Source organism: Eleutherodactylus coqui, chromosome 1 (assembly GCF_035609145.1).
Source record: "Eleutherodactylus coqui strain aEleCoq1 chromosome 1, aEleCoq1.hap1, whole genome shotgun sequence".
Classification (NCBI taxonomy): domain Eukaryota; kingdom Metazoa; phylum Chordata; class Amphibia; order Anura; family Eleutherodactylidae; genus Eleutherodactylus; species Eleutherodactylus coqui.
In genome coordinates this window covers 483999974-484014868 of record NC_089837.1, presented here as the reverse complement: position 1 = coordinate 484014868, position 14895 = coordinate 483999974, and the positions used below count along the sequence as shown (strand labels likewise).

Sequence of the window (14895 nt, the reverse complement as noted above, 5' to 3'; positions counted from 1 at the left end):
ACTGTTCTACTATTGATAACCTATCCTAAGGATAACCCATTCCAACCTGGCAACCCCTTTAACATAGACAATTGGTATGCAAACAACCACATAACCTACACAAAAAAAATATAAATGTAGTATAATACAATAAAGTGTTATAAAGGTGGGATGGCTCGAAAGAAGCAAGAGGGAGAGAAGCCAGTAGCAGACAGAAAGCACTAAATCCCACTAGGCATTGAAAGTGTTCCGAATCACCAGGTACTGGTACATTTTGGCACACAGCATGAAGACATAGTGTGTGGGGAGTCATGTAGGATTGGGGTTTTGGCAGCTAGACAATATTTGGCAAATTGGAATAAGGCTACAGTTACGAGTGCTCTGTCAACTTTTCTAGCATAGGTTTCGGGAATCGTAACTAGTAAGCAAAGTTTGGAATCTTCAGTTACTGGAACTCCATATGATCACTTAGTAATTGTATTACCTGCATCCTAGAATACTAAGCTTTAGAACAAGATCATAGCAAATTAATGGAAGTACATGATTTGCTCTGGTCTTTAGGACACAAAACAAAGTAGTCTGGTTTAAACCTTTGGAGTCTACCAACTATGTAATATGCTCTATAACATATGCTCACACATTGAAAAACATACTCAAAAATAAGCCTTCGTGCACCTTCGTAGACAATGTTCACCTCTCGCATCAATAGCAGGTGATGCTTCACACTTTCCATGTCGGTTATTCCTAATGGTGCCATTGGGCCGCTCACCATACACTTTCACCACAGCAGCACACCAACAGTTCACAAACTGCACTATTTAAGAAATACTGTTACCCTTGGCTCGAAAACCAATAATCAACCCTTTTTGCAGCTCTGATAAATCACCCTTTTGATCCATGACAACAACGAGCGATATGTGGGCAGCCAGACCATCGTACACCTTATGTATCCACCAAGCCAGCTCACAACACATTACTTCCTTCATGGGCTACCCGCTGCCAATGTCGGAAGTAGGAGGTGGTTATAATAATGTGACTCGACTATGTATTATACAACGGGACAGAATACCAATGGAAAAACTTAAGTATGAACATACTGTTGCAGCCGTTCTGAGGCCTGCACCTTGCTTGCAAGCCAGACCAGGTTTTGGGTGTGCCCTTGCTTCTCCTGAGGGTGCATTCACACGAGCGTAGGCGTATTTACGTTCGCACGTGCGCAGCGTATAATCGCCGGAAAGAACGTTTTTCGGCGATCATGACCAGAGCTAGAAAGCGTATTATCGTTTGTTCCTACTTTGCAAACTATGTTTTCGGCCATCGAATATGCGTTGGCGCGTATTTCGGTCGCGTATGTTCCGTTTTTTTTCGGGTTGCCGTTTTTACGCGCCGTAAAATCGCCCGTGTGAATGAATACATTCGAAACCAACGCCTCAGATGGTCACGTATATACGATTGGGCGCAAAAATGCGCCGTTTATGCGCTCGTGTGAACGCACCCTGAAGCTGAGGGGTGTGGTAGTTGCAGGAGTGATGTCAGTCAGCACCTGGTGCTGACTAGCTCAGCTCCTATTTAAACTGTGCTAGCATTGACCCCTGTGCTGGTCAATGCTTCAGTTGCCGCTGGACAGCAATGGAGGAACACATCCTGGCTGGAGCTCCTCTATTCCAGCTAAGTCCTTTTCTGCTTTAGTTGGTTATTTGTTTTCCCTTTCTTTAGTGCTAGGGCTCCCGGGTAGGGACTTGTCAGTGGCCCAGGCACGAGTGCGGGCTCGCACCTATCAGAGCGATCGGCCCGCTGAGTAGGCAGGGCCCCCTCCTGGGTAAGGGGTTTATAGGGAGAGAACTCCCCTTAGTTTTATGTTCCTTTGCGCAGTTGTGCCTTTTTCTTTGTTTTGGAGGTTGCACTCCTAGTGGGATGCAACGCATACTTAAAACACAACAAAATGGTGCATATGGTGGGATCACAAGGTACACCGACCCTATTCTGTATATCTACCGTGTTTCGCCGAAAATAAGACAGTGTCTTATATTAATTTTTGTTCAAAAAGGTTTAACCTTTTTACATGTATAGCTGCCTGGACACTATTTAAATTGACTTTTTTAATTAACTGTTAGCAGGGCTTAAGTTTGGAGTAGGGCTTATATTTCAAGCACCCTCAAAAAGCCTGAAAAATCATTCTGCATCCTCAACAATTCTGGAAAATCATGCTATGTCTTATTTTCCGGGTATGTCTTATTTTCCGGGAAACAGGGTATGTCAATGATAGACTTATGAGCCTGATATCAAGGGAGGTAAAATATCTGAAGGATTTTCTTCCAGAATAAACTGATGAAAAACCTATCCAGGCAGCCAGTGCTGCTAACTAAAATGCCAAGACGTGTGTGATTGACTCGCCATCGTTTACCTTGCTGTGACACTTTTACATTCAAATGTGCACTTATCCAAAAGACGATTCCAATATGCTGTGATAGACAATGCAAATAGACATCAGTCAAGTAACAGTTTCTCCACAAGGATACACCCAGCTGTACCAGGGAATACATTTCCATTTTTCAAGACTGCATTTTTGAGGTCTCTGGAACTTTAAGCTGTTTAACAGAAATGAAGAAAGCAAATTGCAAACATTTGCAAGAGGCAAAGGAAGCTCCATACAATAGGATTATTGAAGAATGTCGAATCCACTGTTCTGTCAATTCCAAAAGGCAAGTCAAAAGCTAGATGAGATATTCCTTAGGAGTCTTTGTGAGCTTTTCTTGACAATCAGCTTTTCTAAAACCACAAGACACAATCCCATTACTGGAATGCAGGTTCACAATCCATTACGTTCCGCTTTTGTGTGATGATTTATTAAATGATCAATGCTTGCATTATGGCTTAGACCGACACCATCAGATCTGAAGAGGTAGCTGACACCGCTGCACTATTCTCCAGTCTTTTTTTTTTTTTTGCTGCAAAAACCTGACAAAATGTCAGATATCATTATTATTATACTGACATGTAATATTCTTCTTGACTTGCTTGGGGCCTACATACATTACTCAAAAAAAAACAAAAACATGAGAACACTTAAATCCAATCTCGATGAATAAAAGATGTGCCCAGTGTGAATCTGCTGTCATCTATGAAGACAAGTGGGCACCAATGGTGGATTTGCCAATTCTGGTGTTCTATGGCAAATGCGAGTGGAGCTGCATGGTGCTGAGCTGTCAGCTAAGATCCCACTATAGGATGTTGGGCTCTTGTGCCACCCTTATGGCGTTTGATTTTTGGCAGTTTGTCAAGAAACATGCAGACCAGTAGTCCACTGGAGGGAGTTTTGTAGGGCTCTGGCGGTGCTTTTCCTGTTCCTCCTCGAACAAAGGAGCAGATGCCGAAGCTGAGGCTGGGTTAATGCTCTTTTACAGCCCTGTCTAGCTCTCTTCGCGTAATGGTCCATGTCCTGGTATCTGCTGCACGCTCTTGAGACACGGCACGTATGGATGTTCCATCCTGTAGAAGCAGGACTACCTGTGCAACTGATTGGGCTGCAGAAACTGCCTCATGCTACCAGTAGTGGCAAGGATACTAGAAAAAATGCAAAGCTAGAGAAGAATCAGTCTTGAAGGATGAGGAGGGAGGAATTGTCCATGGCCACTGAAGCCCTTGGAAACAATGGTGTGGGTTGGAGCCGGTGCTCCGTCACTAGCTCTAGATGGGCCCGGCCCCTGGGGAAATTTGGGCCAAGTGGTGATAGTGAGGATATTGGGGAGGCCACTGTTTGTGGAAAAGTGCCGGGTTGGGCAGCTGGCAAGCGACCTCAACTACAGCTGCACATTGATAAAGAAATTGGTACACATCGGTCTTCCTGGGAGAGTCCAATTCCATACATAGACTCTATAGTCATACTTAAAGGGGTTGTCCCGCGAAAGCAAGTGGGGTAATACACTTCTGTATGGCCATATTAATGCACTTTGTAATGTACATTGTGCATTAATTATGAGCCATACAGAAGTTATTCACTTACCTGTTCCGTTGCTAGCGTCCTCGTCTCCATGGTGCCGTCTAATTTCAGCGTCTAATCGCCCGATTAGACGCGCTTGCGCAGTCCGGTCTTCTCCCTTCCGAATGGGGCCGCTCGTGCCGGAGAGCTGCTCCTTGTAGCTCCGCCCTGTCACGTGTGCCGATTCCAGCCAATCAGGAGGCTGGAATCGGCAATGGAGCGCACAGAGCCCACGGTGCACCATGGGAGAAGACCCGCGGTGCATCGTGGGTGAAGATCCCGGCGGCCATCTTACTAAGGTAAGTAAGAAGTCACGGGAGCGCGGGGATTCGGGTAAGTACTGGATGTTTTGTTTTTTTTTTACCCCTGCATCGGGTTTGTCTCGCGCCGAACGGGGGGGGCTATTGAAAAAAAAAAAACCCTGTTTCGGCACGGGACAACCCCTTTAACTGAATTTATTGGTTTCTTTCTCCAGTTAATCCTGGAGTACCTGTAATTAATAACAACGTTCCATGTAAATGGTAACTATTATGCCTGGCCAGACATGGGGTCACAATACAACATGTCTCTCACGTTTTATCTGGTGATCAAAAGTTTTAGAAAGCCGTGCTCTCCGTTAGTCAAGGGGTGCAGATCTGCCGAAGCTGAGAATTAATCCAGCAAGAAACGGTTTATTGAGAAGCTAACCTTGATGCCGAAGGGCTATGTGGCAGTTACAAACCTAATAAGGATCCTATGTATTATTATCACCTGTATAGTTTTCTGCCAACTGCCCTGCAGTGGAGTCAGTGCTGGAACAGAAGGCAATTTTCATCATAATATGACTGGAATTTTACTATAATAGGGATACTGAAGTATTGCAGTGTATTATAGATTAAATCAGATAATCGCATGTTCAAGTTCCTCTTGAGGTATAAATAAGAAAGTTAAAAAAAAGTTAGTAATTCTCTCTACGCATCGCTCAGTCTTGAAGTATGCTTCTCACTATGGATATTCTAAGGGAACCCTTCATGATTCGAAAGAATGAATGGACAAGTTTCTTCTCTGGACTGTGTATTCTTGAGGAAACTTTTTGTACCATGCCCCTAGTGGGTTTATTTGTGTATGTTATTTGAGGTTTCTTTGTTTGCCTTTGTAATTCTTTCTGAAAACCAATAAGCAGATTAAACATAAAAAAAATTAGTACTTTTTTTAAATATATAAAAAAAGAAAAATTAATCTCCCTTTTAAGATTAGAAATATTAACAATAAAAAAATGAACATACTGTAATGGATACCACCGCAGGTCCAAAATATTAGCGTATCACAATATTTATCCTGCATAGTGAATACCAAAAAAAAAATGCAATACCAGAATTGTAGGTTTTTTTAGTTGCTGCAGTTTCCAAAATAAAAAATAATCAATTAGTTATGCATCAGAAAGAGATAACAATAAAAAAGACAACTTGCCCTGCAAGAAAACAAGTCCTCATACAGATCCATTGATAGAAAAATAAAAAAAGTTGGGTGGCCAAATGTAACAACAAAAAACACATTTTTTTTGTAAAAGTGCTAAAACATACAAACACTATATAAATTAGGTATTGCCATAATCATACTTACCAAAGAATAAAGCTAACTTGTCATTTTTATTGCACAGTGAATGCTGTAAAAATCTACGCCATTGGGGTACATATATATAGATGGATAGAGTAAAGGCCCATTTACACAGGACGAATGTTGGGCAAACGATGCCTAACACCCGTCCCCGTGTGTCCTCACTCCCGTGCTCCTGCATGGGAACTAGCAGAGCTGGCTCGCACATGGAGTGGCCAGCAGGGGGGTGTGGCAGTGCAGGAGATTTCTCTCCTCTCGCTCCCCCGCCCCTCTCCATTGAGATACACAGCGGCCGTTCTCTATGGATAGGCCGCTGTTTAAACTGCAGGATGAGCAATGAGCTGATCCTCCATCTTTTATGCAGCATAAAAGTTGAGTGATGAAGCGAGAGGAGAGAAATCTCCTGCACTGCCCCGCCCCCCTGCTGGCCACTCCGTGTGCGAGCCAGCTCTGCTAGTTCCCATGCAGGAGCATGGGAGCGCAGAAACACAGGGACGAGTGTCGGGCATCGTTTGCCCAACATTCGTCCTGTGTAAATGGGCCTTTATGATAGATAGTAGATAGATAGATAGATATGAGATAGATAGATAGATAGATAGATAGATAGATAGATAGATATGAGATAGATAGATATGGGATAGATAGATATGAGATAGATGGATAGATAGATATGGGATAGATAGATAGATAGATAGATAGATAGATAGATAGATATGAGATAGATATGAGATAGATATGAGATAGATGGATAGATAGATATGAGATAGATATGAGATAGATATGGGATAGATAGATATGAGATAGATAGATAGATAGATAGATATGGGATAGATAGATAGATAGATAGATATGAGATAGATATGAGATAGATGGATAGATAGATATGAGATAGATATGGGATAGATAGATATGAGATAGATAGATAGATAGATAGATATGAGATAGATATGAGATAGATAGATAGATATGAGATAGATAGATAGATATGAGATAGATCGATATGAGATAGATGGATAGATAGATATGAGATAGATATGGGATAGATAGATATGAGATAGATAGATAGATAGATAGATAGATACTGTAGATAGATTATTATAATCGGGAGAGAGAGATAGCTGAACAGTGCAGTAACTAGTGTCTGTGATATTTGAAGCTGCTTTTTGCAATTATGATGAGCTGATATCTGATTTGTATATTTTTGTTCTTATTTTCTGGTTGATATTATAAAAAATTCTTTTCAATAAAAAGTTAATTGGGAAAAACAAATATGTTTAATATAAGTTGATTTAAACAATGCCCGATTTCTCTCTTCGGAGCGCAGACATGACAACGAGTCACTTTATGTAGACAAAGATAATAATTAAAGAGATAAAAACTGCAAGCCAGGAATTATGGGTAATGATAAGTAAAAATTTCCAAAAACAAATGATATTGTATCTCAAAGCAGCAAAATAAACCGCAATTACAAGAAAGTAATAAATCGCGTCGGGCAATCTGCAATATCAGATTCTAAACGTTATGAGGCATCATTGATTCTCCTAAATATATTCAAACTTAGCAAAATGACAAAATCCTTCCTCCCTCACATTGTGCTTCTTACAAGATATCCTTACGTAGGCCTGGCAGGAGTGAAGCAGGTTATTGCAAATCTATTCCAGTGAGGAAACTGAGTCTTGTAAGACTGCTGGGTCAGGCTGCGTTTCAGATTCTAGGGGGGGGAAGTATGAACCAAGATCAGATTGCACTGGTTTCCAACCATAAATTTTGGCCTGGCTGTTGGCACTGTCTTGTGCCAAGGGTGTTCCAGGCATGAGTCCAATACTGAAATCCACCCCAAACTATAACAGTAACAGACTGTGGAATTTTTGCAAGCAAGAAGATGCTTACGATTGGCTACCGCAAAGAAGTCAATACATTGTTGAAAAAGATAAGCAATAAATGGCTCGGCGTAATGAGATGACCGCGTCTTAAAGCGGGTGTCATCCGATAGTTGGTAGTAACAGCTGCTAAAATTAGAAAGTGCGCACAATGGAGAATGGGATTTATACGGCTAACAACAAATTGGAGTAAAACAAGAAAGTATAGGAAAAGCGAGTAGTGCCTTATGCGAGTACCTGCTTTAGTATCTCTAAAGATTCGGGTGCTGGCGGGGGAGAGCGGTGAGTTATGGGAGTGAGCAGTGGGGTGCGGGGGGGGGGGGGGGGGAGAGAGTGAGAGAGAGATCTCCCCCCCGTTTCTCTCCGCTGCCCCGCCGACACCTGAATCTTTAGAGACAAGCGGGCAGGTACTCGCATAAGGCACTACTCCCTTGAGTAGTTTGCCTTAGCGAGTACGCTCGCTCATCTCTACTCCCAAAACTTAAAGCATTGGACAACCTTCTATTACACATCTCTCCAAATGTGGCCTTAAACCCCTTAAGGGCACGGATCTTTTTTTCTATTTCGTTTTTTCCTCTTCGCTTTCAAAAAATCATAACTTTTAAAAAAAAATTTGTTTACATAGATACATGAGGGCTTGTTTTATTGTGGGACAGGTTGTATTTTTCAATGGTACCATTTACTATACCATATAATTTAGTGGAAAACTTTTAAATATTTCTAAGCGAAGTGAAATGCGACCCCCCCCCCCCTTCCCATAATTCTGCCATTTTTTTGGGGGGTGGGAGTGCGGTTCTTGCTTCCATGATGTACAAATTGGGGGAAAATAGACATAATAGCTTTATTCTGTGGGAGAGTGTGATTGTGGTGATACCAAATTTTTATTTTGCTGTACTACTTAAAAAAAAATTTCTTAGGAAATAAATAAAATAAAAAATAAATAGATAAAATAAAATAAAAATAGACACTTTTTTTGCAGCCATAATTTTTTATTTTTCCGTCAACATGGTTTTGTGAGGACTCATTTTTTGTGGGACATGATGTAGTTTCCACTGGTACCATTTTGGAGTTATTGTGACTTTTGGATTGCTTTTTATAAAAAGATTTTCTTTGAGATGACGTGACCAAAAATGCACAATTCTGGCGTTTTCTTTTTATAAGCCATGTTTACTGTGCGGGATAAATAATGTGTTACTTTGATAGATTTATTCTTTTATATTATTAATATGGGAAAATGAGTTTTTTTTTAAAACTTTTACTTCCTGCATTTTTTTACAATAATTAAAATACTCTTTTTTTTTTACTTATTGTAACATTTTTTTTGTACCCATAGGGAACTTGAACTTGTAATTATTTGATGACTCATACAGTATATTGTAATACCATAGTATTACATTTTACTGCCTTTTTGACAGGCAGTCTATGAAGGCATGCCACAGGCTGGGGTTGGTACTGCAGGAAGAGTTCCATTTACTTCAATAGGAATCAACCTACAGTATCAACCCTGGCCACTGCACCGTGTAGGGAGCTGTCTGCTTCCTGCAGCAAAACATCTCCATACACAAATACACCAGGCCGAGGAAACAAGTGATCCTTGAGGGTCTTGGGCAGCAGACCTTTACTGCTTTTCCACTGATGACCTATCCTGAGGATAGATCATTGATAGCTAGAAGTGGGACAACCCCTTTAAGGAAACACATAAGAGCCATACATAAAGATCGTGATCTTCTCTCATTGCTTTCAATGGGGACAGTGCTGTAGCCACCCCATTGAAAGTAATGGGATGCAGGCAACCCCTGAACAGAAACAAGTAATATTGAAAAGTTCATGACATTCAAACACACCTAGATATTGATCATAATAATAATCATCCCACATCAAACATTTATCAAAATATAGTTTTCAGTGAAAGAAGATGAAAGACTCCAAAGTATAAATCCAAAAAAGCATTCGAAAACATGACACTCATGTAGTTGATAGTTTGGAAAGACTAAATTTTTCGCCCATAAATAAATATGGCTCTATAACTATGACTTCCATTTTTGCTATTTTTTTATGTTGTTCAGGGCTCAGATGAGCATGTTTTTTTTTCTTGCACGTATGGGGGCAAAAAAAAACAACAACCTTCTACGCATGTTAACCCTTTCCAATCCAATTTGTATCCTGGTTTTCCTAGGGGGCTTACTCTTTTTCTGTCATTATACAATGGCGCTATCTGCTGGCTAAAGCCAGTACTGCATGAGGTGACACGTTGGATAGGCTCCGACAGCAGAGAGGCTGGCAATATACAGTAAGAGAACCCTGACGGACGTCTTCCAACATCAGAGCTGTACAGCCCTAAATCATAATGTCTTTAGACGGCAGACAGTGGATTGGAAAGGGTTAAACTTGCATGTGACCGAAGCTCCGTGCCCTTTGCTTTCAATGAATTGCATTGAATTCAATGAATGGCTGAGCGCTGCCTGTGATTGGCTGAACGCACAGCCAATCAGACTAGAACTTTCTGGAAGCAGGGATTTTAGATTCCCCAGCCACCAGAAAGTGTTTCAGAGCAGTGACGGCATGGAAGAGAGCAGACATGCCAGAGCCCTGACAGCGGCGGAAGGTGACGTATATATTTTTTACATTTTTTACACCAGCTAGGGATGATTTTCAGGGAAGGGGTTATATTTCAAGCGCTTCTCCAACGATCACTGCAGGGGTTGCCTGCATCTCATTACTTTCAATGGGGTAGCTGCAGCGCTGGCCCCATTGAAAACAATGGCAGAAGATCGCGATTCCTTCATCCCCGCGGGAAGTGCCCTTTTCACTGAACAATGTGACAGTGTTTATTGACAAGGGGACTCCCCGTGGAGATATTGTACATGCAGCACGGACCTTCCCGGTGCACGGATGTCCTATCTTTTGCAGGTGTGAGTATTTTGCGCCTGTAAAAGATGGACTTGTAGGCGCATGTTCAAATACGCTAGTCTGACTTTGCCCTCACTGTGCAGTAGTAATAACATGTTAACACTATTCTGCAGGTCAATACAATTGTGCCTATATCCAGGGCCAGCCTTTGAGGTGTGCGACCTGTGTGACTACATAGGGCACATCATTTCACCTAGAGGAAGGGGGAGCCACTAGGTGCTCTCTCCTAATTCAGTGACGTTCCATCCCCTCCTAAAGCTGGGGCTGCTGAAAAAGGGTTAATGAATGAAACGCAGTCACACAGGGGCTGTCTGATGCTTTGAGTCTGTGTGCCGTCTTCCATAGCAGAGCTTCTTAACTGCTAACTCGGCCAGGGTCCGACACCCGCTGCACTCTGAGTATTGAAGCCAGGCCACGGAAGGAGTGTTTGGTACTATATTGGGGGCGCCCAAATTTTTTTTGCATAGGGTACCATTTAAACGGTAGCCCTGCCTATACCATAGTCCTGCCTATACCAAAAGTGTACAGTTTTGTGGGTTTTTTTACAGCTTAGTACTCTTGCACAATAAAAGCATTAATCATTATGATAGCAGAGATATCATATAAAGATTTTTATGGTTTACTATTTTCAAACAATTATTTTTTTTATTTAAAAATAAGCTTTTTTAAGCAAATTTAATTTTCTCTTTTTGTGTCCCATTAGGGGAGATGAAGCCGAAATAATTTGATCACTTAGATAATGCTTTAGAATACCACACATTATAGTACCAGCTGACAGGCAATGTATTAGGAATTCCTTTATAGAGAGATTGCTGTCTAAGCAATCAGTCCTAGCCTCTGTATTGGGCCCTTGCTGCCATTGGATGCCTGCTCCATGTATCAAGCTCCCTAAATGTCGCAGCCGCTTTCTGAAGGGTTAGAGAGATCACAGGCGAGTTCTTGCTTTTGATTGTATGAGCACAATTTCTTTACCCACTTGATCTTCCTAATGTAACTAAACATTAGGGAGCCTCTAGGCAAAGCAATCCATCATGCATTTTTATTATTGTGTGTGCCAAGGAGTTAATATAAAACTAAATTGGATCCTAAAGTGAGGGAAAGTATAAAAGAAGGATTTATAGTGGTCCAGTTTTTTCTTTTGTTTCGGCTAAACAGACACATGTGAGCTGTGTGAACCTGGCCCAAACCTTTCTTTATCACTGTAGGCTTTAAAGGAACACTATCGTCAGACTATAACCTCTTCTTACAATCAAGTTTTCATGTTTTTATAAAAATGAGTTGGTGGAGATTTTATTTAACATTTCATATACAAAAGTCCTGAAATCCTGCAGTTTTCTACTCTGGGAACTGAGCCCTCACAATAGAATACACTTGCTATCACTTTTTAGGTTGGTTTATGTACATTTTGGGGTAGGCTTAGCAGTAGCGATGAGTGAACTTTTGAAAAGTTCGATTTGGCTTGTTAGACTAATTTGGGCAAAAAGTTTGAAGCTAAGGTTTGAAGCCAATTAGTTCAAACTGAACCTAAACTTCCCCAATACCCCTAAAACTGGTATATAACACCGTAGAATAAAGAAGTAGGAGGAAGAAGGGAGAAGAAGATCAGAAGTAGAGGAAGAAGCCATTTTAGTGGGTGCAGCTGAGATGAGCTGCTCAAAGTTCCGGTTCGCCGTGAACCAAACTTTTAGCAATGTTTAACCTGAAAAGAGGATTCAGCTGTTTCGGTTCACTCAACACTACTTAGCAGTCATCTCATTATCATTACAGGTAGGATTACAATGAACAGTAACTAAGGATGAACGAGTACACTCGCTAAGGCACTACTCGTTCGAGTAATGTGCCTTAGATGAGTATCTCCCTGCTCGTCCATAAAGATTCGGGGACCGCTGCGGCTGACAGGTGAGTCGCGGCGGGGAGCAGGGGAGAGATGGAGAGAGAGATCTCCCCTCCGTTCCTCCCCGCTCTCCCCTGCAGCTCCCCGCCCCGCGGCGGCCCCTGAATCTTTAAGGACGAGCAGGGAGATACTCGTCTAAGGCACATTACTCGAGCGAGTAGTGCCTTAGCGAGTATACTCGCTCATCCTTAACAGTAACCCTTCTAAAGAAACACTGGAGGTAGCTACCATAAGGCAATAGGTGATGGGGACAGCTCCCTTTATCCTCTGTTCTCTCCTACTCTGTACTCCTGCAGGTCCTAAAGAATGTCAACAGCACTGTCCTGTAGCAGTCAATGGGTCATTTTCTGACCATTTTTATATTCACATGCCTGCTGTTGCGCAAATCTTAGTGTTGCTCTGGCCTTTCGGTATGGGATGTTTCAAGTTAGTTCGTATGACACAGAATAGAACATATTCATGCAAATGCACCATATATAATAATAATAGTAATATTGTCTGCCACAGCCCCTTAGGAAACCATATGTTGCACATCTGATTGATATTGCTATAATAGGTCTAATAAAAAAGGAAAAAAAATCTCTTTGGACCATGTTAGTCAGTAGATAGAGATAATAAAAAGTGAGATTCCTCTGCTCTTGATCCCATTTAATGGGCAACTGAAAATGGGATGTCTTAGGGTACTTTTGCACGGGGCAATTGTCACACACTTAAGCGCTCAACTACCATCCCATTGACCATAAAGAGAACTTTTTCATGGGGCAACGTATATGCAATCCTATCTATCTGTATCATGATAGTTAGGCAATACTCTTCAATCTAATATGTCAATTCCTTCATAGACTGACACTAGAGCGTCAATGTAAACTTGTGACATGTGATGAGACAATGTTGCCATACAATGTTTCACTTACCTCTTTCCTGTACTGCCTATTTTTTTCTAGATTACGAACATCATGCAATTCGATCCACCTCCTACCCCTCTGAACTGGAGCTGTCAGCAGGCCGGTGCTGAAAACCTGATTTATCTTTATTGCTTTGTATTATGTGATTTCACATCATCAGCCTTCTAATTAGCCATTGCCCTCTCTGCATGAATTGTAGGTGACGGAGTTTCAAGTTTTATGAAATGATATCATAATAAAGGATTAATACAATAAAGTGTCACACATCCGTGTACAATTACAGGATCTATTAAAAGCCAAGAACCCAAAGGCAAAAAGCTAAGGATTGCTGCATTGGCAATAAAATGTGAATTAGTCATTTATTTGATGTAAAAAATGAGTGCTACAGACAGAGCAATGCGAAAGTGAGGGCTATTTATTGGATGTTATTACGTGCTGACTCGGAGGCTTTCTGCGAGGGCACAATCATCTTTCAATGCCACTTTACAGTTTGCAGCTTGATATAAGCTAAATAAAATCTTGAATACCTTATAAAATCATTGGAGATGTATCAGGCAATTCATATTCACAGAGCTGCTGGTTTCCAACCTATATATAAGGTTCAAAATGCAGAAAGTCAGGATTTACATATAAAGTTTGAAATGTGTATAGGTGGTTCCACATCTGCGCTCAGGGTTCTGCAATTTTGCTCCGAAACTGAACAACACCGAACTGACCCAATTGACTATAATGGGGTCCATTCGTTTTTAGCTTAGCTGCCTGGCTTTTAGCTGGAAGAAAAAGTGATGCCTGCAGTACTTTTTCTTTTGATACTTTGTGCCAGGTCTGCAATGGAACCTCTAACTGGAGGTCCAACACAGATGTATAATCACTCTAAGGCCTCATGTCCACGGGGAAAATCAGGCCCGCCGCGGATTCTTCATGGAGAATCCTGCAGCGGGTCTCTCCTTTCCCGCGGACATGATGCTAAAAAATAAGAATTTATTTACCTGTCCGAACGCTGCGGACCTGCCCTCCGTCGTGGCCGGATCTTCTTTCTTCGGCCCGAAGCATGTGCTTGGCACACCGGCAGCATGCCGCGCGCATGTGCCGGGCACTCCATTTTACTTTAACTCCTGCTCTCCGGCGCTCCCGCGCGCGGAGAGCAGGAATTCAGACGCCACTGTACCGTGGATCCGGACGGCTTCCATAGGCTTCAATAGAAGCCTGCGGGAGCCGTCCTCACGGGACACCCGCACTAAAAGAGAGCATTTTGCGTTTTTTTTTCCCGCACACGCAATCCGCGCCTGAAGGGGAAAATGACATCCGCAGGTATTTAACTACCTGCGGGTGTCCAATGCATCCCTATGGGGCGCGGATCCGCGTGCGGGAGAAACGCTGCGGATTTTAAATGACAAGTATCCCGTGGACATGAGGCTTAAGAGTATTCCATGGGGTTTTCATGCTTACTAAGTTTTTGATGGTCAGACAAATGGATATGGCTCCACCTTTCCACACACTGATTTGACTTAGACTACAGTATATCTGAAGGAAGCACTTGGGTTTTCCTTCTTGATCCCTTCAAGAGGAATTTAGTCTTCGCTTTGAGGTCTCCAAGCCGTTATTCACAGGAAATGTTTCTGATGGTATGAACACAGATGTAAGCCAAAAACAAGCCAAGGTCGGGGCAAGCAGAATAACCTTCTACATGGGTAATAGGCAGAGGCTCAGGCGAGGGTGTAGATAAGTAGCATGGCCCAAAAAACTAGCCAA

At 42.0% G+C, this 14895-nt stretch overlaps 1 protein-coding gene across 1 annotated transcript in view; it reads left to right on the top strand.

The window, feature by feature from the left end:
• The window catches only part of NR4A1 (nuclear receptor subfamily 4 group A member 1), an 84149-nt gene extending 70808 nt beyond the window's left edge, over window positions 1–13341 (top strand). Inside the window, exon 7 of the mRNA XM_066585972.1 lies at window positions 13183–13341. Within this exon, the coding sequence (XP_066442069.1) occupies window positions 13183–13253 (71 nt within the window). The 3' untranslated portion in view covers window positions 13254–13341. The remainder of the gene's footprint in view (window positions 1–13182) is intronic.
• Window positions 13342–14895: the final 1554 nt, after the last annotated feature.